The 23405-nt window shown below is 40.0% G+C and overlaps 1 protein-coding gene across 1 annotated transcript in view; it reads right to left on the bottom strand.

Annotated features, from left to right (window-relative positions):
* Positions 1-23405, bottom strand: part of LOC146164123 (uncharacterized) — a 30907-nt gene that overhangs the window by 6647 nt on the left and 855 nt on the right. Inside the window, exons 2-30 of the mRNA XM_083380670.1 lie at positions 22848-23064; positions 21281-21443; positions 20691-20846; positions 20357-20549; positions 20109-20249; positions 19868-19994; positions 19280-19445; positions 19022-19153; positions 18110-18307; positions 17730-17873; positions 17193-17352; positions 16835-17023; positions 16615-16745; positions 16358-16499; positions 15989-16178; positions 15690-15875; positions 15444-15555; positions 15172-15357; positions 14959-15094; positions 14687-14816; positions 14432-14568; positions 14065-14255; positions 13548-13745; positions 13324-13481; positions 12963-13164; positions 12495-12711; positions 11984-12095; positions 11770-11895; positions 63-11661 (exon numbers count right to left, since the gene is read on the bottom strand). Of these exons, the coding sequence (XP_083236796.1) occupies positions 63-11661; positions 11770-11895; positions 11984-12095; positions 12495-12711; positions 12963-13164; positions 13324-13481; positions 13548-13745; positions 14065-14255; positions 14432-14568; positions 14687-14816; positions 14959-15094; positions 15172-15357; positions 15444-15555; positions 15690-15875; positions 15989-16178; positions 16358-16499; positions 16615-16745; positions 16835-17023; positions 17193-17352; positions 17730-17873; positions 18110-18307; positions 19022-19153; positions 19280-19445; positions 19868-19994; positions 20109-20249; positions 20357-20549; positions 20691-20846; positions 21281-21443; positions 22848-23064 (16139 nt within the window). The remainder of the gene's footprint in view (positions 1-62; positions 11662-11769; positions 11896-11983; positions 12096-12494; positions 12712-12962; positions 13165-13323; positions 13482-13547; positions 13746-14064; positions 14256-14431; positions 14569-14686; positions 14817-14958; positions 15095-15171; positions 15358-15443; positions 15556-15689; positions 15876-15988; positions 16179-16357; positions 16500-16614; positions 16746-16834; positions 17024-17192; positions 17353-17729; positions 17874-18109; positions 18308-19021; positions 19154-19279; positions 19446-19867; positions 19995-20108; positions 20250-20356; positions 20550-20690; positions 20847-21280; positions 21444-22847; positions 23065-23405) is intronic.

The following is a 23405-nucleotide window of genomic DNA, read 5'->3' as shown; positions in this document are numbered from 1 at the left end:
AAATGTAGTTAAGCTTTATTTTATTTACGTGGCTTTGTGTTATATTTACTAAAGTTATTTACCTCGAAAGAATTTGGCTTAGTTGTCTCCATGCGTTGTTGTGTAACAAACTGGTCTTTTCCGTCGTACTTAATCCTCCAATCGTTATTAATGCGCAAATCGAGGAGTTCGGCGCTTCCGGTGAGTCTTACAGGGGAAGGAAGAATCAGTTCGAAAGGGTGAAACAGCTCAACAAAGAAAGTGTGAGATCCGTACATTCGAGATGGAAAGCCTCCGTCGTATTGCATTGTTGCGTTAATTTTTCTCACGACAGAATCAAGGCCAGACCAAGTTGCTATTGAGTCGTATTTGAAACTGTCAGCATAGGCTACTGATGAAACACTAAAGTCGATTTTATTCGAAACTCCAGCATCCCGTAGCTCTGGCATTTGGTGATCCAAGTTCGCTGTCAGCGTTCCTGTGCTAAACTCATTGTCATTTCGTCTTCTTTCAGCTGTTATTTTAGCTGATCCATTTCGAGTTCCATAAACAGTCTCTAATTCTAATGATTTTTGCATTATAATGGAACTGTCGTAACCTGCTGTCAGGTCGACAAACTCAAACTTCCCTTTAATTCTGTTTAAATCATCATTTGTTGGTAGTCTTTCAGCTAACCACTGCGTATTTTGATGTGTCAATTCACCTTGAATAGTGGTTCCGAACTTCCCAACGCCGCCTGTAATATCAATATTTACAAACTGGTTGTCATCTGCTTGATAGGTGGCCTTCATTGAAAGTTTTTTACCGAAAACATCGTCGTTTTGAAGTACATTTACCAGTCGAAGATTTGCAGATTGTGGCAAAAGTTCTTTAAGCAGCGAGGTATTTTGCTTGATGCTTGCCAAGATTTTATAACTTAATGGCGTAACACTGTCCTTCTCCACTTTGAAAATTACTGTTCCCTTTTCAGAACTGCCTGATTTCATAGATGAAGATACCTCCAACGGGATATTTGGCTTAATTCCGTAGTAGAGCCTATCATTTATAACGTAGTTGGTAGCAAAATCAAACTTATCGGTGAGCAAGGTAACATTGTGTCGAATAGTAAGATCGTATGTCAAAGACCATTTTCCAGCCTCGAGATATATGTATGCAATGTCACTTAGACAAAGCTTAAAATTCTCGTTGGCTAAGTTGGCTTCAAAACGTGCAGATATTAAACCTGATTCATCCTCATCGACCTGAAAAGCAATGAAAATTGGACTGGTTGCATAATCCTCAGGAAAGAACGAAGGGGCATCCAATTCAATCACAAAGTCCAAGATCGCCTGAGGGTCAGCACGAAAGGCAAACACTGACAAATCTGAGTCATCAGTATCGCCGAATTCCAGCTCAAAATTGATTCCAGTTTTGTTGTTACGTTCACCTTCTTTTAGGTTAATAATGTATGCCTGGCCGATGTTAACAGACAAAGCCAAAGCTGAATCTTCTTGTTTACCAAAATTAACAACAAATAAATTTCTTCCATTCAAGCTTACATCAACGTTTCCACCAAAATCTGATTCATCCAACTGCATCGTCGCAACAACATGCACATTTTCTGGTATTCCAGCTTCGGTAAACATCGGCAAGCTATTAGTAAAATCAATTGTCACATTGGTGTTGAACAGTCTAGGCCAGTGTTTATAGTTGATGCTACCGCTTTGGCGTAACTCCACAGCTACATTTTCATCTAAAGTTAGTGTGATAAACATGTCGACCATTGAGTCAGGCGTCAGTGAGAGTTTGCCACGCAGCAGAGTACTTAATGGGTATGTTAAGGTCATATTATGCTTCGTAGAAAAGTCAAGCATAAAATCACGAGTTTGTGATACCTCGTTTGTTAGTGTGAGTACTGTTGTAAAAAGTCGATCACTTATTCCAAACGACCCTTCTACCCGAATCATATTTTCTGTGATGGTGAGTTGCAGCGTTCCCTGGTTGTGCATTGGCAAACCAAGGATCTGCCATGTTCTCATATTGTGATTAAGAACCGCGCTAAACTCATAAGAATTAGTTAGGCCAATTGTGGTTTCTAACATTTGCAGGTCACCTAAATAAGAAAGTTTTACTTTCTGGAATGGAAAAGATTCACCTGTCCACTCTGCACTGATATGTGAAGTGTAAGGGAGGCCTGTAATGAGGGTGAGAGTAACCCAATCGTGTTCTGATAACAAGTCAAATGATGTTGGAGTGATTGTAAGTGTACAAGAGTTGCTCTTCCCACCAGCGGACAGGTTATAAGAGTAAATAGTATTTCCTTCATTAGGCTCTTTATATGCGTTAAGTTCCAATGTTTCTGGGACGTACAGATCTGACAGCAATTGTGTACTATGCTGGAATGAAACGAAATAGTCTTTGCGCCCTGTAGCACTGTTGGTCGCCTTTCGTAGGTTCAATTCACCAATTTTAAGAGGTTCGTCGTTGATAGTTCTTAGTATGGAAAACATAAAACCATTATCAGTTCTTTTACCGCTCGCTTGAAGATGAAGGCTTTGGGGAACATCGGGAATAGAATCAAAATTATGAGTAATAGAGAATAAAGCTTGAACTGTTTCTGGGCTCTCACTGTCTTGTGCATTGCTTACTGAAACCGCGAACATCTTTGTTCCGTTATCCACATCAAGATCAAGTGCTGTGTTAAAATTTAACTTTCCTATTCGAGTAAAGTGCATGTTCATCTTCACTTGATTAGGTATGCTTTCAAGCACGTTGTTTCGAAGGACAAAGGAGACCTCGGCCTTGCCAAGCGGGCTCGCCGGACTACCAACGAAGTAAATATTGGTGTCAAGGAATACGCTAAGATTCCAGGATCCATCGGCTGTTGTTAGATTGCTGGTAACTCCAATCGCCGCATCGTCGCTTGAAGGAAGCTGTACACCAAACAAAATGCTTGCTGTTTTCGGTACATTAACGGAGAGGTCTTGTTCCATTGAAGCACTAATGTTAGTAATTGGCAAACCGATTGAGTAGATCGACCGTGCATTGAATGCTTTTTCAATACCGTCAATAACAGTACGGCCGGTTGCGAAAACTGTATTCTCGTAGTTTTCGGCGTTAATATTAAAGTTTAATTGAATATTTGCTGGTATGACATTTGTATCGAACGCATGACGGCTTATGAATTGGGAAGTGAGCACCCCGAATGTTTCGCTGGCTGACCATTCCATTCCAAAGTAAACCTCTTCAACATTGTCAAGATAAACAGCACCAGATATGGTGACATTTCCCCATTCTGCGTTATTGAATGATCCTTGTAGTTGCATCGGGCTTGGAATTTTCAAGCTAAGTAGATTGTGTTCGGCAATTACAGTGATATCGTACTTTCCTTGGATCAAGCTTTCCATGTTACCTCTGAGTGAGACTTCCATGGGTGTTTGAGCTGTGTCATCTTGTGTTAAAGAGGCGGAAAGATTGACGCCACTTACCCCTTTTTCAAATGACGCCGTCATAATACCGCCCTTCATTAAAGACTCCATATTGTGATGGCATTGAGCTGAAAGGATTGATTTTAAACCCCTCAAATAAGCGACCGAGGCGTTGATAAACTTTTCGTCGAAGTTGCTGTTAAATCCTAAACTAGTGCCTTCGGCGTTATTGATGTAATGCAAGCAGAGGCGATTGACATTCGAAATGCATGCATTTTCTAAACCCTGAATGTTATGCTGCAGATTAATAGTTATTTGGCTACGTCCGTTGAGTTGCACGTCTTCTTGTGCGTTTGCACTTAAACGTAGAAACTTCACTTTTTGTCCCCATTGTGTCATAGATGCATTAAAATAACATGAGTCATCTTTATATTTCAGTTGCACATTCAACTCAGATGGAATACCGTAGGCCTGGACTTTTTCGATATTATTAAGTGCATTCAAGTGAATGGATGCCCCAACTAGACTGTTGTTATCCATCAAAATGTCCCATTGTATACCTGCTTCAAACGGTCCATTTACAAGAATTTTCAGTCCAGCTGTACCGTAAATGTTACTCTCTTGCTGTAAATAAATTTCACCCTCCATTGCAGTTGGCAAACCATAATAGTTGTACTCGTTTACCACATTAGCTCGGACAACACGAGTAGTTGCATTTAGAGAATAGTCTACTAAAAGGCTTGTGGTTGTAGATTCTGCGCTTTGAGATGGCTGAGAAATCGCAGTGAAGTTAATAAAAGGAGACGATGAAACTAAATCAATTTCCATATTGCTTTGATAGAAAGTCGGGATGAAATATTGAGCCAATATATCGACGTTGTGTTGCATAACAAACTTTGACGAATAGGTAGTTGATGCGTTTAACCTCATTTCGCTTGTAGCTGAAAATGAAGTTTCGTCAGAATCTACGCGAACTGACATCAAACCATTTTTCCATCCATCACTTGACCTTTTAAGTTCCATATAAACCGTATTTGAAAAAAATACGAGTGCACTTTGACTGGTATTTATTTGTAAGTGGAAGTCAGTGGCCTTAATTTTCGGGAGTGAGCATATAACATAAAAAACATTTCTGTTTTTCCCATCGATTGTAGAATGTGCATTTAGGCTCCACGTTCTTAGCTGTTCTTCCGTAATCGCGTTAATTTCGAATTTTCCAACCCGTGGAAGATTAAATTGACTTGACAAGAAATTAAAGTCCTGTCGTCCGCGAACCGTTAGCGTAAATTTTGAAGGTCGGACTTTGGCGGTGAAGGTCGTCCGAGCTGATCTCTCATCCAGTTCTAGTTCGTAGCCGAAACTGTAATAGTTTTTCTTTGGCTTGCCATAAAACACTACAAAGGTGCTTTCATTTGGAACACCACAGCTTAACAGTTTTTCGACGTTTTGACTAAATTGCATTTGGACTTCGTTGCGAATATTAGATTGATCTGGATTCCATGTAAGGGTCACATCGAGGCGGTTATTTTTCGCAGGCTTGGTGGAGTATTCCAAGGCAAGTGAACAACTGTTTTGAGTCCATCTCACATTACCAGAAGTACGAATTGTCTCAGACACACCAAAGTGAACCAAAACAGACTGTTCCGATTCAAAAGATACCCTAACGCTCGATTGCTCTTGCTGTACATACACCGTTACCCTTGCGTATTGAGCACCAAGAGTCAGGTCGGTTGATACAGTGTGACGCCCGTCAGCTGTTTGATATCCAAACAGAACACGGACATCTGTTGGAATATCGTAAGCGCTGAGTGTGACAAACGTGTGTTGCATGGTGATGGTTAGTTCTTGCTGGGTCTGATCAGTTGATTGAGAAACATAACCACAAGTTGTTTCAAAACGCTCCAATTCGGTGTTGATAGTCTGCTCGTAAGTAAGGCGCATTAGGCTTCCTTCCACTTTTATGTCTACAGCAGCATCGATTGACGATAGAAGATAAGAGGACAGACATGGCCAATTTGTAATCTCTTCAGCAAATTTTGCATTAAAACTCGTTTCTAAAAGTTTGTAAGAAATTGAAGAAACAAAGGATCTTTCATCTCCAATTAACGTTAACCCGGTGTCTACCTGGCTTAGAACACTGTTGGTTTGGAAGAAGATGTTAAGCCTACTCGACAACGGAATGAAATACATTTCCCTTAGCATGTCCAAATTGTGATTTAAAGTGAACTCCACAGCTGGTTTTCCTTGACTGTTAGAAAGCACAGAAATTGAACCAGATATAAACTTTTGCACTTCTTCAAGGGACCTTCGAAGTTCGAAGTCCATTCCATTCTCTTTGGGAGTGACTCCAAATGAAAACCTAACACTTTGTGGAAGACCTAATTCCTGAAGCCATGTAGTCCCATGTCCGCAATCAACATATGCTTGAAAAGATTGGCGATCAGAACCAGAAATAATTGAGTTTTGTAGAGACATTTGGAAGGACATATGGACTTGCTTTTTGTCAAGTTGAAGTAAGTATCCCGCTGCAATGTTAAGATCGCCAGCTGTCATCTGGTAATCGTGAAACAAAGTGAGTTGTATTTGTTTAGGTAGTCCATACTGATCGAACCACCGATCAACGTCGTGACTACCTATGATCTTTAACTCATTTCGTCGCGTGTCCTTATTATATCTGTATGTTCCCTGGAGTTGGACACTCTCAGTGATTCCGTCGTACTGCAAATCAACATCAGTCTGATAACCGTCTGTAATCAGTGCCATATCACCACTAAAGGTAATACGCTGTGGCAGGTCTGGCCAAAGAGATTTCAGTTTAGGTAAAGACTGTGTCACAGATCCAATAACTCCCCAACTCGAAACAGATTGACGACTGTGCTGGTAGCTTAGCTCCAACGAGTGTTCGTCAATTGAACATCTTGCAGATACAGCCGCTGTATCAGTGTTGATGTTAGCAGTAAGGACAACCTCAACAGAAGAAGCCAATCGGTACCATACGGACGTTTCGTCCAAATCACTTGTCATATCTTGGCGTAACGTAGCTCTAAAACTATTTGAGTTTTGTTTTCCGGTAGACCTTGTGCTAATACTGGCAGTGTTCTTCTTTCTTCCCACCTGACTGCGAACTTCTCCAATGAATCCAGAAGATTCCGACGATCCAGCTCGCAAATTGATGGATAACTGATCGGCGATCGGATCTTGATTAAAGTTGTGTGCGTTCTCGAACGTTATGTCATAATAGCCACTTGACGACTTAGTTCCACTCATAGAAGTGTTAACTGCAAACTGGTTTACTTTAATTTCCCATCCGGCTTGAAATCCGTTGAGAGATTTGTGCAAGGACCCCGCTAAACGAAGATGATTAGGAATGAGCAGATCTCGCAAAACCCGAAAATTGTGGCTCTCATAGTACGAAAAGTCTCCATATCCACTGTCGTTGGTGCCAGTTAACACAACACGCCAATTTGCTGTTTGACTTCCAATCTGTATGTCCCCGGCTACATCAACTTGTCTTTCTTGGACTCTAGTAACAGCTAAGGATGTTCTCATTTGTCTCGGAATATCATACTGGGATTCCAAAACGTCCCACGTATGTGAGAATGTGGATCTCGAAGACCATTCACCAGTAAGGATACTGATATTAAACCCGCTGTTAAATTCCATTTCCTTTCTATCAATCAAAGATGAAAATCCGATAGAAGCGCTGTTGGGAGTCAAGTTACAAGATACCTCAACTTTGATAATTGAAGGTATGTTTATGTTTGTTAACTGCTCGAAGTTGTGTGTCATTTCTGCTGTAACTAAAATATTTTTGGTATTTTTATCAACAGAGTACGATGGTGTTACTGCAACACATTTGGCGTTGTAACACAATTCTGTGGTAAGATTATGAGAATTTACACCTTGACGATAAGCCACGGTACCTTCGACATTCTGTGGCACCGAATAGTCAGAAAGTTCAGGGAAGTCTTGCCTGATTGAAAACTCAAAGCCATCAAGATGTTGCTTCAAAATAACAGAAATTGTGTTTACATCGCCTTCGTCGCGGCTTAGGGTCACCTGAACTGTTCCTCCCATAACACCACGAGATGCAGGCTGAGCTGAAACAATTAGGTCTGATATACGAGGAAACCCATAGCCAATAAGAGTGGAGAAATCCTGATTCAAGCCAAAACGAAGGGCGTAACCACCAATCGCTCCTACCTTCACAACTTCACTTAACTCGGATGTAAAATCGATTTGATTGTGTCCTACCCAGAGGGTTGCTCCTACGCGAAAGGTCGGATGGACCGTGCGGAGCAAGCGACGGACTGTCAATTTAACGGAAGTTGGAATTGCATCAGAAAGTGCGTCAATATCATGATTGAAAGAAAGGCTTGCTTCGCGTTGAGCGCGCTTAGAATCTGCAGCGATAATCTGGTTTGTGGTTCTCATAACAACTCGTCGTGTAATGGCATTTTGCGTCCACTCTACCTCGATCATATGGTTGTCGGAAGCCATTTGGAGTTGGACGTTAACACGGTTGCTGCGTGGCAAACCAATTTCTGAAAACCTCTGCGAGTTGTGCTGCAACGTAAAGGTACCTTCACAGTTTTCAGATTGGCTGTTAGCGGTGAAAGATGTTTCGACGACCGCTGACTGTTCCACGTTGATGGTCACCGATGCACGTACTTCCTGTGGTGTCACAAACCACGCTGCCACATTTGGATCATGACGGCGGAATATGTTGAGTATAACTTCACTCTCTCGGGGGATAAGTAGTTGATTAAGAAAAAATGGCAAGTCTTGGGATAGTTGCACTGATCTCGTTAGCTGGTATTGGCCTGGCACATCCGGTTCAGTGGGGAAATGCATGGTCATCTGAATATAATGGGACCTTTGATCAACCGAAAGTCGAATTCGTGTTGACAACTGGTCGTCCAAAATAGTTATACGTGCCGAGGTTTGGAATTCCTCTGGATAACCAAAGGTTTCCACAAGGAAATTGATATTTTGCGATGAAATAAAACTTGCTTCGTATCTGTCGTGCGTGTGCTTTCGGACGTTGAAATCAACGTCTATGTGTTTGCCAGAACTAGTTCTGAAGCTTACTGCTTGAACAAAACGTTCCGTTTTACCAGTTTCAACACGGAAGTTTGCAGTTCCATGGACACCGTCGGGTATTCCAGAATCCCTTATAAATGGAACATTGTTAGTCATCTCTAACGCAACATCTACACCTTGTTCTTTGATCATAGATTGTCCAGCACCAATCGAAATTAAGAGTTCCCGGTTGCCAGGATAAACAAGCCTAGCATTACTTTCCAATCGTTTTCGCTCACGAGGTTGCTCAAATGAAAGTTGAATAGAAATAGGTATTTGTGTCAGTTCAAAACCTTCGAAAAGGCTAAAATCAACTGGGTCTCTACTGAGTAAAATAACGTAGCTGCATTGATTTTGATAAGATTCTGGCTCCATCCTGAATGACAAATCAACTCTTGTTTTGTCTTGGTCAACATTTGAATTTAAAGACAGTTTCAGTTGGTTTGATCCTTGTCGTTTCAAAGTTAGTCGTGACCCAATTTTTTTAGGCAAATTACTTTTTTTGAAATTGTGTCGAGTTTCAAATTTGATTTCTAAAACCTCAGTTTCGTCTCCTGGTGTGTAAGCTAATGTGGCCAGGAACCCCATTTCTCGTCTCCAAAAGTCGATATTTAGACTGGTTCCGAATGTGTTGTTGGAGCCCATCATAACTGAAGCACCAATTTCAATATTTTTGGGGAACCCAAACGATTCAAGAGTTGCAAATGTGTGGCGAACAGAATAGGTGAATCCAACAACTATAGGGCTATAGTTAAGTGCCATCTTTCCTTTAAACCTTTCTTGAAAAAGGGCAAAATCCCACCATACAAAATATCCTTGGTTCATTTTTAACCCGAAACTGACTTTAGTAACTGGAGCTTGAGTATCGTTATCAACAGAGCTGATCATATCAATGTTATATCTCATTGAGTAGTCAAACTTGTATTCTCGAGTTTTAGGGTTGAATCTGTAACCGGTGTTAAACCGGAAAAAATTGTAAGATTCGTCAGCCCTAAATTCCATATTTCCTTTAGCGTAGCTCCATGGGGTAATCTTGCCAGTAATGGTTACAGTTGCATTTAAAGGTATGCTATAGGCAATCTTCAACGTTTCAAAGGTATGCTTTATGCTTAATTCATAGCTATCCATGCTATTTCCAGTCTCGGGGACAGAGATGTACATTGCAAAGTTGTTAGGTTCATCGTCGACAGATATGCGACCCTTCAAACCGGCGATTTTATCTTCTGTTATGACGTAACCCACAATCCTTGTGTCGAGTACTTGGGGTAAACCGGTCATGGATGCCAACCTAGAACTAACTTCAGAGTGACCAGTGAAAGTGGTAGCTGTATCATTGCAGTTGAGAGACATGGTAGCACTAAGCGTGTGCGCCGTGCCGAACTCAAACTCTCCGTGCAACCAGAATCCAACGCAGCAATCAAGCTCTTCTATTTGGATGGAACCGGCTGTGCGAAGTGGAAGGCCAAACTGAGATGTAAGATAGTCGTAGTTGTGATTAACTTCGGCCGCGACTTTGTATCCCGGCATGTCACGGTTGACGATATCGCGAGCGTACATGGTAATTTCCACGTAGTTACGCTGGTCGCCATAGCTTCGTTCCAGTCGAATAGTGTATCCGCTGTTGATTTTGCGAACGTTTCCGAGCAGACCAAACTCGGTAGGAAGACCAATCTGTACAAATGCTTCCAAATTGTGGTTACCTGTAAGTGACATCTCAACACGATTAAGCTCACCATTATCGTTAAACCGAATAACGCTGATGGCAGAACTAACACTTTTTTCAGCAAATTCAGCATTAACCGATAATGTGGACGAGATTCTGTCTAGGTTCACGTTAGGACTTCCTTCCATTTCAATGCTCATAGATACACGTTTAGGAAAATGCCAAGTCTCCGTAAGCGATTGAGAATTGTGAGTTATAAGTAGGTTTAAATTAGTTCTAATTGCGTCGTTCTTTTCGTGAAGAGTTTCGGCGCTAAATCTTAATTTTGATTTTGTAGAATCCACACTGTACCGCATTTCGAGTCCTCGATCACTTAACTCTAGAACGATATTGGACCTTTCGGGCGACCAAGCAAGAGAACTTAGACCTTGGTTGTGATTGAGGATTATCTTTTGAACATTTCCAAGATCTATAATTGCGTTTGCCTCACCTTCTTGCGCATCGGAGTTAATTCGAACACCGAGGCCGTATTTTGTTTGCGGATTCCAATAACATGTGAAGACTGCTTCTGTTAAGGATGGAAGAAACGCACTCGTATTCTGTTCAACCACGACACGAAGTGTGTATGGATCCACGGCCGCAGTTGGAGTTGTTATCACAAAACGAGCAGATGCAAGCACTGAAGAATCGCTGCTGGCCTCCACTGTAATCCTTGTTTCAGTTTCACCTGTACTAGAAAGCCTTACCATGAATTGAGCACGTGATGGAATAATACTTTGGCTCAGGTATGACAAATTGTGTTCTAAAACTACCAAAAGTTGCATCTGGCTACGGTTGTAAGTGACGGAGGCATTGAATCTCTGTTCTTGGTTTTGACCTAAGACAAAAGTGGTTTGAAGATTCACTTGATTTTCACCAACACTGGATTCTACATTCACCGAAAGATTAGGAAGCATTTCTGGAAAATAACGCTGTTTCCAGTGTCCTTGACCAACGAATCTGTTGTTTTCCTGTAAGTTCAACGTCATATTTAAAGACATCATTTCCACATCGTTGTTCGACAACATAAAATTTGCTCTGGAAAAAACATTTTTCATGCTGACTTCACCAGAAGTTCCAAACTCCCGCGGAAAATTCCCAACGAAATTCAGACTAGAGGGAAGTCGTCCAGATGCACTCATCGACAGAATAAAGTTTTTAAGGTCGGAAAACCCAACTCTAAATTCTTTGGTTAACTGCATTGCATATTTAGGACTTAAGTTGGAACCAGTCAAACCCAAATCTAACCCAAAGCTGTGATCAGTGCTAAACGATGGCTGATCGACACTTGGTCTAGCGTATACGCGGGCATGTGCAGTTATATCGACTGGGATGTACCTTTGAAGGTTGTCGTCGTTAAGTTCGTAGGAAAACGAAACATCAAACCTATTTTCGGCGGTGTTCCACTTGCCGGTTTTTGGAGTTACAAGATTGAACTGTGTGCGTCCTTCCACAAATTTGCGGTTTGCACTGGAGTCGGTCCATTCGAGTCTGAAACAATAAAGTAATGATAACAATAAAACGTTTTTGTTATAATATGTGCGCAACGTAGACACAAGTAACAGCAAAATATGGCATTCAGATACATTATTTATTTACCTCACTGAGGCGTTACGTCGGCAATTTTGCACGTCCTGAAACTCGTTGTTTGTGCTGGAACGCTCGCTCTGCATTACGCCGCTGAGTTGCAGGATTTTGGATGGGTGGGTCATTGTGAAGTTGAACCTGGCAAGGGTATGACATCATCATAACTACATCACTATCTTTAAAAAAAACTATTGTTTGATCGTTTTAAAATTCGACATTAAATTACCTTTTATTAACGAGAATACCCGATACCCCCTGTGGAACACTCGTGGTATCTTGACTGATACTTGAAGACATTTCAAATCGATTGTTCCACTGAGACTCGAACACTGTCAGTCCTGAAAAATAAAATAAAATGGCCTATGTAGTGGCACAATTATCTTTAGGAGCGCGGACCCAGGATTTGAGCAGGTTTAGAAATCACGTCAAACACAATTAAATCAAAACATGACTTCGTTAAACGGGTAACCTATAGAAACCACGTGTGCTTGGTCGAACTGGTGCAAAAGTATGCAACTAAAATTCAGTCTATACACATCCAGGCAAAATTGTTCTAGGTTAAACATCCAATACCCTCTAATAGCTGGATAACTGCATAGAAACGACGTCAAAAGTTCGCACTAAGCCAAGAAAAGCATATTTCTGACGTATGTTTTTCAAAACAGGCCAAGGTTTGCTACATTTTTGTTTTAAATATTATTTGCTTTTACAACAAAAAGTTTAAGCAAAACAAGTACCTGATATCATATAGTCTCCCTGTAAAACCCAGTCAGTGTCTGTGGTCCATTCAGATGAAAAAAGAGCAATATCTTGTTCTGAAGGGAGAGGTTGGACAATGCTTGAATCATCATCCAACGTCCGTTCTCTGAAAATCTCACTAGGCTGAGGCCGGTACAAATGCATAGAAAATCCTCGACGTTGGTCCATGGTGGTGATGTTGGAAACCATTTGCATCTAGATAGCAATAATTTATTAGAGCTTTTGCCTTATTCACGTTATATAAAAACGTTTAAAACGTAATTTTACAAAGTAATATCTTCCTATCACACAATAATGGCATATGTATGGATCTATGCTAATGGCATCTCTATACTTGCTTTACTTGCACTGAAATCTTTCTTTGGCAAAATAATTTCGGTAATAGGCTTTCCGTAAGGCACATAGGTTATAAATTCATACAGTTGTTCTTGGCTAATGTCAATTACCTGCAAACCGGCAGCCTGTCCAAAACCGAAATTGCCGAACGACATTAATAGACCAGGCTGAACCTGAATTAACCGCTGTAAGGCGGAGATGTCGCCCCAAGGAGTGCTTATTGTGGCTTCGCACTCGATATTCATCTTCTTTTGGGTAGATTTGTCAGACGCTCGGAGGTCAAATGTCAAGGGATTGGAGTCTTCAGATTGACTAAACAATAAATAGGCCAAACTTCAGTTTCATGAAATGAACAAATTAAATATTGCGGATGTTTATATAGGAGTACGTCACAAGTTAAATACGATTAAGTGCCGCAGCAAAAATGAAAATCAGCACAACGTGTATTTCGACCACGATTATAATATAAACCTGAAAGATCCTCCTAAAACAGCAATTTTGTTTTCTGTTGTTGACCAATCGAAGACGTGTCTTAATGTTGCACCATAATCAACTCCGTATTCTGGCGCAGACATACTCCATCGTCCACCCAGGTGAGTCTTGGTTTCGTCAGTTTGGTTTGTTAAGGTCTGTCACGCAAAATAGTGCACATAGAATCTAGTATATAACGACGCATTTATTTTTAATTATGTTACCTGTTTCACAGCGAACCTCCGAATGTTCGCTTTTTGTTCGTAATTCTGCCCGTAATCGAGTATAAACGAAGAATAGGATTCAGTAGCCGACTTCTCATGTTTTAGTTGGATCTTGTGATTAAGGGAAGGAAATTGCGAAAGAGCAACGTCTGTTACGACACTCCACTCATCCTGTTCAGCTGTAGATGAACCACCCGACTACAAATAGTAATGAGAGTGTTTACCCAAACATTTTTTCTTGTCACTATAAAATTATGCAAATCTCTATGTAGATATATATTCGACAAGAAGTTAATTTTAGTGATATACATTTATCAATATATGTTTCAAATTTGTTATGTACATATAAATATATAAACCCAGCAAAATTTGTATTTACATTTCAGGTTTAGGACTCAATTACTAAAACTTCAATAAAATTAATTTAGTTGGATTTTTGTTCAAAAAATCGAGTGTTGTACAAGTATTTAAACTTAATTATTTAGCGCAATTAAGGTCACCAATCGGTGAAGTTTACCTTATGCAGAAGTGTGATCGACTGTTGTTCAACCCCGAAGAGCTCGTAATTAATGGTGAGGTGAGTGCGATCGCGACCGTCGCGGGTCGAACTTCGCACTTGTGCTTCAACGTTTCCGCAGGTCGGCATTTCCACGCGCGCGTTACCTACATACGAAACTCGTTCGCTGTTCACGGTCTTTTCGGCATCACCTAAAAATTTCAGCATACATCATTAAACACATCAACAGTATATCTGACATGGATACGGTGTTGAAAGTTCGGTTTCATTATTCTCCTTACTAAAGCGAGAAATACAACAGCAATGTACACATCCCATATATAAATTCCTAACAAATATGGTCTTTCAATGTTCACGTTGTCCTCACCTTGCACAATGATTGCCTCAGACATGACGTTGGTGATCTCGAGTCTTCCTTCCATTTGCTTTCCCACGGTGTATGCAAAAGATCCAGTGACTGTTGGAGGAGCCTTCTCCAAACCAGGCGTGATCAGATGAGCGTTTCTAAAAATAAAACAGAAATTTAATGAATTAATTTTACCGAATTACCAATAACATAAAATATAATAAAACAGTTTTGAATTACATCAGGCTTATCCTATTTCTCAGCAACAACGCTTACCCGCTCCATACGTGCCCTCCTGTCCTTGAGCTCGTATATTGCAAACTTGCATCGGCTCTGTAGGCTGTCATCTCGTTCAAAGTTACAATCACCTCAGCCTGCTTCCGGTAATCGCTTAATTGCTTGTTGGCTGAACAAGGCATAACAAATAAACTTTGGATAAAGACAAATATATTTATTGCTTAAGTAAAAGGCTGGTGTATGGCGGGTTGTTCATTTAGTTGGCGGCAACATAAAATATTATCATTAACACTCCAATAATAATAATTTACCCTGTATCTGAACTGATCTTTCGGCTGTAGATATACGAAAGTTAAAATCATCGTTGCTGGAAGTGAACTGAAGGTTCATTTCGCGACTTCTATCTACTTGAGAGCCAGGAGTTCCAACGTAAAATCTTGCCGTGAGCTAAATATGATAAACAAAGTTGGTAAGGCATTTTTCTTTCAATTCATGAGGTGGAAAGTTAGTTCACGTTAAGTTACCTCATCGGGAACTGTGGAGTCGCTAGTGGACTGCAAGTCAAACGAGGTCTCGAGCAAGTAATGGCTTAACATTGGATCGGTCTTGCGAATCTCGAAGCTGTATTGTGCTGGTCCGGATAGAGGAAACAGTGGCGTTTCATCTTCAGCCGAGGTCGAATAGTGTGGTTTAGATGATTGCATACAAACCTGCAAACCAGCCAAGATTAAAAAAATCAAACACCGAATGACGTCGCTGAAGTGCATATTTAGTGCTATGAAGTCACCCAACTTACCTGAAGACCAAGCAACTGACTTCCAGCTTCTGTGCACCACGAGGCCTGGTTTTCCGGGACAACTGGCACGATAGCAGTTCGCTCATCATCATGAACCGTGAACAAACGAGATCTATACGATATCAGACAAGTCAGTATCAATAAAAACAAATTACGGTTCTTGTAAATTAGCTGCATATCTGCGTTTGCGAATAAACATTTTAGAGACACTTTTACATTTCGTTTAACCAGAACTAGTCTACTAACCTAAAATTGAAAACGTCTATTCGCTCTTGAGGCACATCGACTTTAAGGCGAAAGTTTCTGCCTTCAGTGAGCGACATAGTTCCGTTGACATCTATTGAGGTAGCGAGAGTACTTTCTAGATCGATACCCGATCGGGTGATTGGTCCAGTAGTTGTTGTCATACTCGCGTGCACTTCAACGGTTGCTCTAGAGGTAATAATATACACTTATACACAAAACATCGTAGGTTTTTAATTTTCGAAATTGAATGATCATTGATGAAAGAGTTAACGTAATAAAACTCGGTTTGGTAAACTTACCTAGGTTTAACATATCCTCCGATATGAAAGCCTTCAAACAGTATTCGTTTTAGGTCGATCTGGCCTCCCATGGAAACGTCCATAGTGCTAGCTCCACTAACTTTGAGTTCCAAGGGAAAACCGGCAGCAGTAGGGATGACCACTACACTATCGGCCAGGATGCGACTGTGTTGCATTGAATACTCAGAACCTATAGCGGAAAGCAATGTAACAAAGTTTATATTTTACTAAAAACATAATATTACATGAAATATTGGTGCTTTAGTAAAGTTGTTTTTTCAGTTGCGAGCAGACTTTAGTAATGCATAGCGGCTACAACTATAGCTAACTAAATGTTATAATTAAGATTTATATTGAAGAGGTTCTAACCTGCTACCAGGTTAAATAGTGTTCTTAGTCCTCCAAACCATGATGCAGCATCAGCTTGTTGTTTAATTTCTTTTCCAAATGTGTTAAAGGACATTTCATTTCCGAACACCCGCATAAATACGGAAGCAGATGGATCTTCTTCCTGTAATAGTTATAGGATGCTAGCTATTTACAAACTGAACCCGAACGACTTAGTTGTTACAGAAAACTCTTTGATGTATACCTTCGCAAAGGTTACCGATACTTTAACGACTTACCTTGGCAAGATCAGGCTGCTTGGCTTGGATTGCCTCAAGTTTGCCATCATATTTGTCAACAGCATCCCGTTTCTCTCTGACTATAATATCATCTTTGCTACCACCAAGTATGGTTGCAAGGAATGCGTTGTCTGTAAGAAACAACAACGAAATATTGCAGGGTAACATTGGAATTAAACAATTTAAGCTTTTGCAAAATTATATATGGTAATCATATTACCTTGAGCAGTTGGACCCAAAATACGTTCCAAAGCACGTTCGGCACCCTGGATCCTTCCACCGATTTCCAGAAGATTAAAAGCAGAACCGAAAAGGTCTACCGTCATATTGATCCTGGCACTTCTTGGGATAAAAGATTTAGTGGACCAGATAAGGTCGCCATCCATTGCTGCTCCAAGATTTAACGTTTCTGAAAAAAAACATTTTCATTTAATAGGAGTACTTGTAAAATCGTTCGTTAATGAAAAATCTTACGGTTGGAGAGAATACTTATGTAAAACAATGATAAGACCTAATGAAAAATAAAAACTATGCGCTTAATAAATAGGCGAAATGTGAAACACAATAACTTTATTTACCTGAGAAGATAGACTTTTCGTAGAAAGACGAGTATTTTCTTTTGTCTTTACTAAACTTCTCGGGTAAACTACCACTGCGGAACAAAGCCCTCATGTAACCCTTTAATGGATCAGATGAATCTTTTACTTCCATAACGTGATTCCATATGTATGAACCAACCTGACAGGTAAATCAATGTTTATATACTATTTCGTGGTATTTGTTTTCTTAAGAGATATAATAGAAAGTAATAAAATAATAGAAATGAAGCCCAGTGTATCTTTTACTGTTATATCAAAAACACATACGTTCATAAAGTCGAAAAAAATGCTAAAAAACTAGAAAGTCAAATGTTAGGGTTTTCGTGGTCACTCTGTTTAAAAATCGAGCTAATTAAATGTAGAATACCAATTCATCTTGTTGGTCACATTTCTAAATATGGAAAGCTTCGAACTCAGTATTTAATAGACTGTTTTACTGTTTAAAAGAACCAAACGTTTTTACTGTTTAAAAGAACCAAACGCCGCTGCCTTGACCCGTCATTGATTACTTCCTACCTGGTTCACTTCTTCAGTTTGCATGAGCGACATCAAGGAACGAACAAAATCGGGCGAAGGGCATCGTGCAAGAGCACTGTACGCGGCGATGCGGATTTCTGAATCCTCTTCCATGTTGGCAAAAACTTCTTTTACAGCTGTTCGCTGAAAAAATGCGTTCCATAGCGTATAATTCGAAAACAAATGGCCTGATTGTTAAGTAGCCTATTACTTTAATTTCCTGCCGATGTATAATTTCTTGTCAAAATATAAAGCGTATGACATCATTGTTAATAGAACGTGCAAATTTGAGATGCTAAGTTTTTTTTTAGTATTAATAAACCCGTATCCAATTCATGAAAGGACAAATTTATTCAACTAGGATACGCGTTACAACTCACGTCTTCTGAGCACCACATTCTTCTCAACGCACTCATGGCAGCCAGTCGAACTTCAGGCGTGTTCCTTGATTCAGAGATGCAGGAGTTAATGGTCTGAATCGCGCTACTGATCCCTGCGTTGCCCAAGGCACGCAGTGAGAGAAGGATTTTCCTGGTGGTGGCCGAATTGCCAGTGTGACAATTAACGCCGAGGGGTTCCTATTTCAAGTAACATGATCTCAGTAAAACAGTGAAAACTGCACATCATTAAACAAAGTTTAAAACTGATTTTAGACAAAAGTATCAATTTTATGTTTAGTTCTAAAAAATATCACATTTTTGGCAAAACAATGAAGTCTTTTAGTCCGTATTATTTTTCACAGGATATCATTGTTTTTTTTTCTGCGAGAGTTTTTACAACTATAGTTTCTTTACAACATAGTACATTTTTTTAAAGTAATTAGAAGCTTTTGTTGCTAACTACTTGTTGTAAAAAGCTAGTGCCGCAGAAAAAAATGACGCCCCGGGCTCTTCTAATTATTACCGTAAAATAAATGCAATTAACGATCTAAAGCGGTTTGAAACGAGATATAAACAAGTCACCTAATTTGCTCTGCGACGGAAAACAACGGTTTACAATTACAACCTCATGTTTGTGTAATTCTATACAACAACGTTATTTGTCGTGGTCTTAACCGCCAGTCCGCGATAATGTTTGGCGGTGTATCAAAAGTTTGCTTTATTTGTGCACTTGGCGAGCTGTGCTTTTTGTTCAATCGCGTAAATGCAAATATTTAGCTTCGAGCGATTTTATTTAAGTCCGCTGGGTGACAGTATCTGACAGTGTCAAAATGTTAAGAACCACTGGGTTGAAAAAATGCAATCGTATGAGCGCCAGTTGATACTTGAAATAATTGTCGGAAATGTTCACACCTGCAACGTATCGAGTGCAGAAAGCACAACCGAATTTGTTTCACACTTCTTCGTGTCCTGGCAAAATCGGTAAAGCAGAGATCCCAGGGTCAAGTACGACTCCGTCATTGGTTCCGTTCCGCTGATAAGCGACTTAAATAAAAAAACACCGTTTAAAGATGAAGGTAAATACCGAAAAGGTATATACAATATTATTAAAAGGGTAAATCACTTATTTTATTACATCGAATTTAAGGAAACAGTTTTTAGGTTTCTTACTCGAACAGATTTAATGATTGATTCAGTTGCTTTGGGAACAAACGAAAGTGAGCCAATCCAGGCTGCTTTCTGCTTTTGATCAACGCTGTTTGAAGTTATAAGTTGGACAGCAAGCTTTACACAGTCGTCCTTTTCGCACATTGACAGGGAATCCATGAAAGTTTGTCTGGCAAAAGATTATATTAATGATTAGACATATTATTTTTATTGAAACAGTTGTGGAGTAACCTGAACCGGAAAAAGTATCTGCAAGATTACTTTGAAAACGGAAAAAGGGTTGCGAATAAATTGTTGTTGGGCAAATCAGGTTTAGAATGACATATGTAGACCCGGTAATAAATTTTAGATTACAAAGCAGTTTGCCTTTTTTGCCGTTTTTGCTGCATTAGGTACGACAAGTCAAACATCCTCTGCGGGCGTGTCATGAAACACCACTAATTATGTCGCGATCATAAATTCACATCTCTTAAGCTGATTATGCTTCTGTATCGGCCGAGTAGATGAACGTGTCAAACAAAGCATTACACGTCAGTTCACCGGCACGTGAAAACAGCGTTGGTGTTAAGTAACAGTTAAACAATTGTAAACCTGATTTTGTTTGGTTGACTTGAACAAATTTGTTGACTTTCAATGTTATCCCAAACGCTTCGAAGGCCTGTCCAACTTAAACCCTTCATAGCCGCAACAATCTTCAGAAAAGCACCTGGCATCATACCTGTTAAAGCACAGTAGCAAATTAAAGCACAATAGCGTAACAAATAGCTATTAAAAAACTATTTTGAAAAGTAGAATGTCATTATTCAGATTTAAAATACTTTATTTTTATAACCTGATGGACTTTTTGGTTGAGTGAGGTCACACATTTCTTCCAGTGCGGTTATGAGATTTTCAGTGTCTTCTCCTACAGTGTTCCGTGTCTGAATCTCCTCGAAGGATAACGTGGTCCGTCTCATTTTGCTCTCCGTTAGTTCTATCATGAAAGTTAAGATTATACATGGGCAAAAATTAGAGCGGATCGTTTATAGGACAGGCGTACGTTGGTTACTTTTATTATATCACTGAAAAATTTAAACTCACGCTGAGTGTTCTCATCTGCATCACCGACACTGAGCATTTCCAGATTTTGTGAGATCACAGTTTCGGCACCTTTCGAACGATAGGAAAACGGCCGAAACACGTGCTTTTCAACGCAGTGTGCACGGGCCATCACACCACCTTCTGACCAAGTTTGGTTACACCCTTGTGTGGATTTCAACAGAGATTTTCTGGTCTGCAAATTAATGGTGATAGATAAAAACAAATCATTTGCTAGTATCGCGAATTCCACTTCAATTTGGGCGCGATTTTATTTCTAAATATAAAATGATTATGACAGTTAATTGCAATTACGGTTTATAGGTTAATTACTTACTGAATCAGCTTGGTATTTAGTGAATAACATCGATGTCTGGAACCTGGTCCTTTCGCCGGTACATTTGTTTAAATCTTTAGTTTTTTTCACAGTGTTTGCAGCACCGGGTCCAGATTCCATAGAATAACTGGTATAGCAGTTTCCCGTAACATCATTCTGTTAAAAAATATATGTTACAGCCCCCCATTTAACCAATAAAACTAAAGGTGGCTTTAAGCCGGGTTAAAATCTTATCCTTTGGCCATTAAGCCGACCAGTAGACCGCGGTTCTACTGGCCTGCGCTCATACAATAGTTACGCAACACATTTGTAGATAAGCTTATAGATCATGAATGACAGAGGATATTTTATGTTTTGATCATACTTAGAACACATATTTCCCGAAAACTTGTAATTTGTGCGTCAGCGCATTTCTAAATTTTGTTATACCGTTAATGTAATACTGTGTAGCAATAATGCTGGCTAAAAAAGTAACCCAACAGTTGTGCAGTGTTCTTGTTTCAGTCATGGTCTACTCTAAAGTAATACAATCTAAAAAAAGGTTCCAAGGTTTTTGAACCTACATTTCATGTGAATTACAAACAACTTACTTCGTATTTTTGCGGTTTGTTTACGTTAAAGGTATTTTGCATAGCTGAGAGGAAGCCACGCTTAATGTTCAACGTCTCCTTGCTTTCGCTTTCGTGTGCACAAACCTCTTCCACTTTACCACCTTGCCAGCTCAGGTGGAGAGGATATTGCGTCAATGAAGTTCTATCCGAAAAACAAAGCAGTAAATATAACTAAAAATTTCAAAAGTGGTTATGTCTAACATATCATTTGTCAGTACACCAGGGATCGGGGTTTATACGTATAAATAAGAAAAAAAATATAACTCAGTGTTATTCGTATTTTAAATTTTGTATGATGGTTCACGCGCATGGTTCACTCAGGAGGGCATAGCAATAGTTTTTGTGAGTAGGTTATAAAAGTATAAAAAAACGGCCCCTTGGCGTCTCGCTAGTCGTGCCCTAGAACCTTGACAGGACAACAATGAAACAGCGGCGGCAGGAAACAAATAAAGAGGCGTCACTGTGCGAGAAATCACGTCCCCTTTGTGTAAGTGCAAAAGGGCCTGGAGCGTGTGGCAAATGGAACAAACGCAGCAGTAATCCATTGACCGGCACTGCCCGGTGGTCATCGCTCTCTGTTGCGATTGGCCGGCGCCCTGCAAGACGCCGGTCAGCAGGCCAGTTTGTTTGTGAAAGTCCGAAGTCCACGCGAGCACCACCGAAAGGTTATCCCGGTTCGTTAACTTGGGGAGACCAAAGGAGCAAAACGCTGTTATGAACAACTTTACAACGAATGTCTTAAATTGAAGAATGTAAATCAAGCAGCAATAAACTTTTGCTCAAGCAACAATTTATGATTTGGATGTTAGTGTTTAACTTTCCTTGACTATTGGAAAACCAAGTTTCACCTCTTGTCTTTAAAAAACGAACCGCATACAATGAAAGGAAAAACAAGGTACTTGATATCACTAAACTGACTTTTCTTTTATATTAGAGCTCTTAGTAGCGCTTAGTTGGCGACTGACCGAGACGCGATGTTTTCGCAAACAGGGCTTTCGAAACAAGATTTTCGGGTAAACATGTTATGTAGAAAAGTGGACTTTTTGAGGGAGGTTGATACTGGGTTCGACCTGTATCACCCAGAGCACCACAGGTCACGCGAGTTCGACAGTCGAACAGCTGTCAAGCCTTAAAAAGACCTGACACTCTTATTTCGACAAACTTTCATATAGTTACGAATTCAACGTTCTTTCATAGTTAACTATATAACCGTTTTGGTATTTTTATGCCATTGTTGTTTCAAGCTATTACTCGTTTTCGTTTTTCGTTCAGCTTGGGTATAATCGGAATTATCTCAGACTGGGTTACGAACATTGTTGCTTAAAGCTGTGTGTCAAAAAGTTAGTTTAATTTGTTCACGAAATAGTCACCATTGGTTCTTAGAGGATGTTACTGAGGTACACGATGGAGTTAAGAAGAGTTTCCCTAGGCGGGCATTTTAGCACATAAGAGTTCAGTTAAAAAGCAATACGTGGTTTTCCGATTGCCTAAAATGTGCGAAGAGCGGTTTACTCCACATCATAACCAAACGATCAATATCTCATACCTCAAGGTTTCAATTCCGGCTTGCGACATGGTCTCACTCTGCACGGTTTCCACGTTAACCAGGTAATGGCACTTGGCCAGCTTTTCCAACGACACGCGAGCGCTGAAGCCGCTATTCGAGGTTTGCTGGTCAGCAGTGCCACTCACTCTGCTCGTAGTCATCGCCGCATATTGGTAGGTGTACACCTTTCCAACGACGTAGCCCGAATTGTCGGCATCTAAAAAAATAGGTTTTGCGAATAGGACGATTTGGCGGTTTAAATACCAAAAAAATATTTTACATTTCGAAGGTTTTTTAAGATTTCTTAGAAATGGTCCGCTTTGACCCAAATAAATGCAGTACGCTAATTGGCCAGTTACGGAAAAAAACGTACTTTTAAAACTGGACGGTTCGGTAAAGACGTACATTTTAATTTTTAACTTGGCCAAAGACAACCATTTTCTCTCGAAGAGTTTAAATAATAACATAAAATATACAAATTTAACATGGTATTGCTAGTTTGTTATGACGTACCTGGAGTACATGTCAGTGGACAGTATACCGTATCCGCGTCAAGAC

This window comes from Ascidiella aspersa, chromosome 2, assembly GCF_963924565.1.
Source record: "Ascidiella aspersa chromosome 2, kaAscAspe10.2, whole genome shotgun sequence".
In the NCBI taxonomy this organism is placed as follows: domain Eukaryota; kingdom Metazoa; phylum Chordata; class Ascidiacea; order Phlebobranchia; family Ascidiidae; genus Ascidiella; species Ascidiella aspersa.
This window is presented reverse-complemented; position numbering and strand designations above follow the sequence as displayed.